The 2,334-nt window shown below is 33.0% G+C and overlaps 1 protein-coding gene across 1 annotated transcript in view; it reads right to left on the bottom strand.

Moving 5' to 3' along the window:
* Positions 1 to 1,331: 1,331 nt before the first annotated feature.
* LOC106476745 overlaps positions 1,332 to 2,334 on the bottom strand; it is a 13,789-nt gene continuing 12,786 nt past the window's right edge. The window contains exons 5-6 of the mRNA XM_013937376.2: positions 1,853 to 2,022; positions 1,332 to 1,489 (exon numbers count right to left, since the gene is read on the bottom strand). Coding sequence (XP_013792830.2) covers positions 1,332 to 1,489; positions 1,853 to 2,022 — 328 coding nt within the window. The remainder of the gene's footprint in view (positions 1,490 to 1,852; positions 2,023 to 2,334) is intronic.

The raw sequence follows: 2,334 nt of genomic DNA, 5'->3' as shown, positions 1-2,334 counted from the left end.
ATCACCAATACAACATACCTCATGATGCTGTATCACCAATACAACATACCTCATGATGCTGTATCACCAATACAACATACCTCATGATGCTGTATCACCAATACAACATACCTCATGATGCTGTATCACCAATACAACATACCTCATGATTCTGCATCACCAATACAACATACCTCATGATTCTGCATCACCAATACAACATACCTCATGATTCTGCATCACCAATACAACACACCTCATGATACCTAATCACTAATACAACACACCTCACGATACCTAATCACTAATACAATACACCTCACGATACCTAATCACTAATACAATACACCTCACGATACCTAATCACTAATACAACATACCTCACGATACCTAATCATTAATACAACACACCTCACGATACCTAATCACTGATACAACACACCTCACGATACCTAATCACTAATACAACATACCTCACGATACCTAATCACTGATACAACACACCTCACGATACCTAATCACTAATACAACACACCTCACGATACCTAATCACTAATACAACACACCTCACGATACCTAATCACTAATACAACATACCTCATGAAGCCTAATCACTAATACAACATACCTCATGAAGCCTAATCACTAATACAACATACCTCATGATGCCTAATCACTAATACAACATACCTCATGATGCCTAATCACTAATACAACACACCTCATGATGCCTAATCACTAATACAACACACCTCATGATGCCTAATCACTAATACAACACACCTCACGATACCTAATCACTAATACAACACACCTCATGATACCTAATCACTAATGCAACACACCTCACGATACCTAATCACTAATGCAACACACCTCACGATACCTAATTCACTAATGCAACACACCTCACGATACCTAATCACTAATACAACACACCTCATGATACCTAATCACTAATACAACACACCTTATTATACCTAATCACTAATACAACATACCTCATGATAACTAATCACTAATACAACATACCTCACGATACCTAATCACTAATACAACATACCTCATGATAACTAATCATTAATACAACACACCTCACGATACCTAATCACTAATACAACACACCTTATTATACCTAATCACTAATACAACATACCTCATGATAACTAATCACTAATACAACATACCTCATGATGCCTAATCACTAATACAACATACCTCATGATGTCTAATCACTAATACAACACACCTCATGATAACTAATCACTAATACAACACACCTCATGATAACTAATCACTAATACAACATACCTCATGATAACTAATCACTAATACAACATACCTCACGATACCTAATCACTAATACAACATACCTCATGATGCTTGATTACAAATTCCAGCAGATTCTTGTGGAAAATGTTTTTTCTTTCTAATAAGCAGCTGGGATTCATAAATTTTGGATTTTTCTGTTGTTGATTTGTTGAATTTTTCACAATGTTCGATGATTTTTCTGAGACCAAATTCAAGAAAAGTAAGTGATAGAATAGCTACTTCTATAAAGTTTCAGAATCTACATATGACTGGAAAGTGAAAATCACATGACATTTACTCTCATTACTTTCTTAACCACATTTTTGTAGTTATTTTGTTTAATTTAATATACTTCTTAAGGTTATCATTTATAGACACCAACTCTTCTTCTAAAAACATGTTAACTACACAAGTCAGACAATTCTCCAATGTCAAACTTCTCACTTAAAAGAGTTTTCCTTTACAATATTGCATGACAAAAACTAAAAAATTAAATATTGTCATTTTTTACACATTTCTAGTACAAATAACTTACTGAAAGAATATTTTACAAATAACTTACCTATTATTTGCAGGTTCTCAAAACTGTAGTCAAAATTTGGTGCTATAGTGAGATGATAACCAGATGATGATGACTTAGATGTGAATGTATGCAGACCTTTCTCCTGCTGCAGAACATATGCAAGGGGAAAGACAGCCATTATCTGCCCAAGATGAGTTTTATCAAAATTCCTAGAAAATATAACATTACTTCTTATTCTACTAAATATGTAATTTATTTCTTCACCAAAATAGCTAATTGGACAAAATCTTACATTTCATTACAAATGGAAGATAATCTGAAACTGTTTAATTTTAAGTATTGTTTCATATTATGAAATGTCAAAAGCTATTAATCTTTACAAACATTGATGGCTATGATTAATGATAAAAAATGAGAAGGCCTTTGAATCTTAGTAATGAAACTTCTGAATATTCAATTTATAGTTAGTACCACTACACACTTTTAGTTAGTACCACTACGCACTTATAGTTAGTACCACT

The sequence above is a fragment of the Limulus polyphemus genome, unplaced genomic scaffold, assembly GCF_000517525.1.
Source record: "Limulus polyphemus unplaced genomic scaffold, Limulus_polyphemus-2.1.2 Scaffold11427, whole genome shotgun sequence".
Lineage (NCBI taxonomy): Eukaryota > Metazoa > Arthropoda > Merostomata > Xiphosura > Limulidae > Limulus > Limulus polyphemus.
Note: the sequence above shows the minus strand (reverse complement) of the source record. Positions and strands in the feature narration are given on the sequence as shown.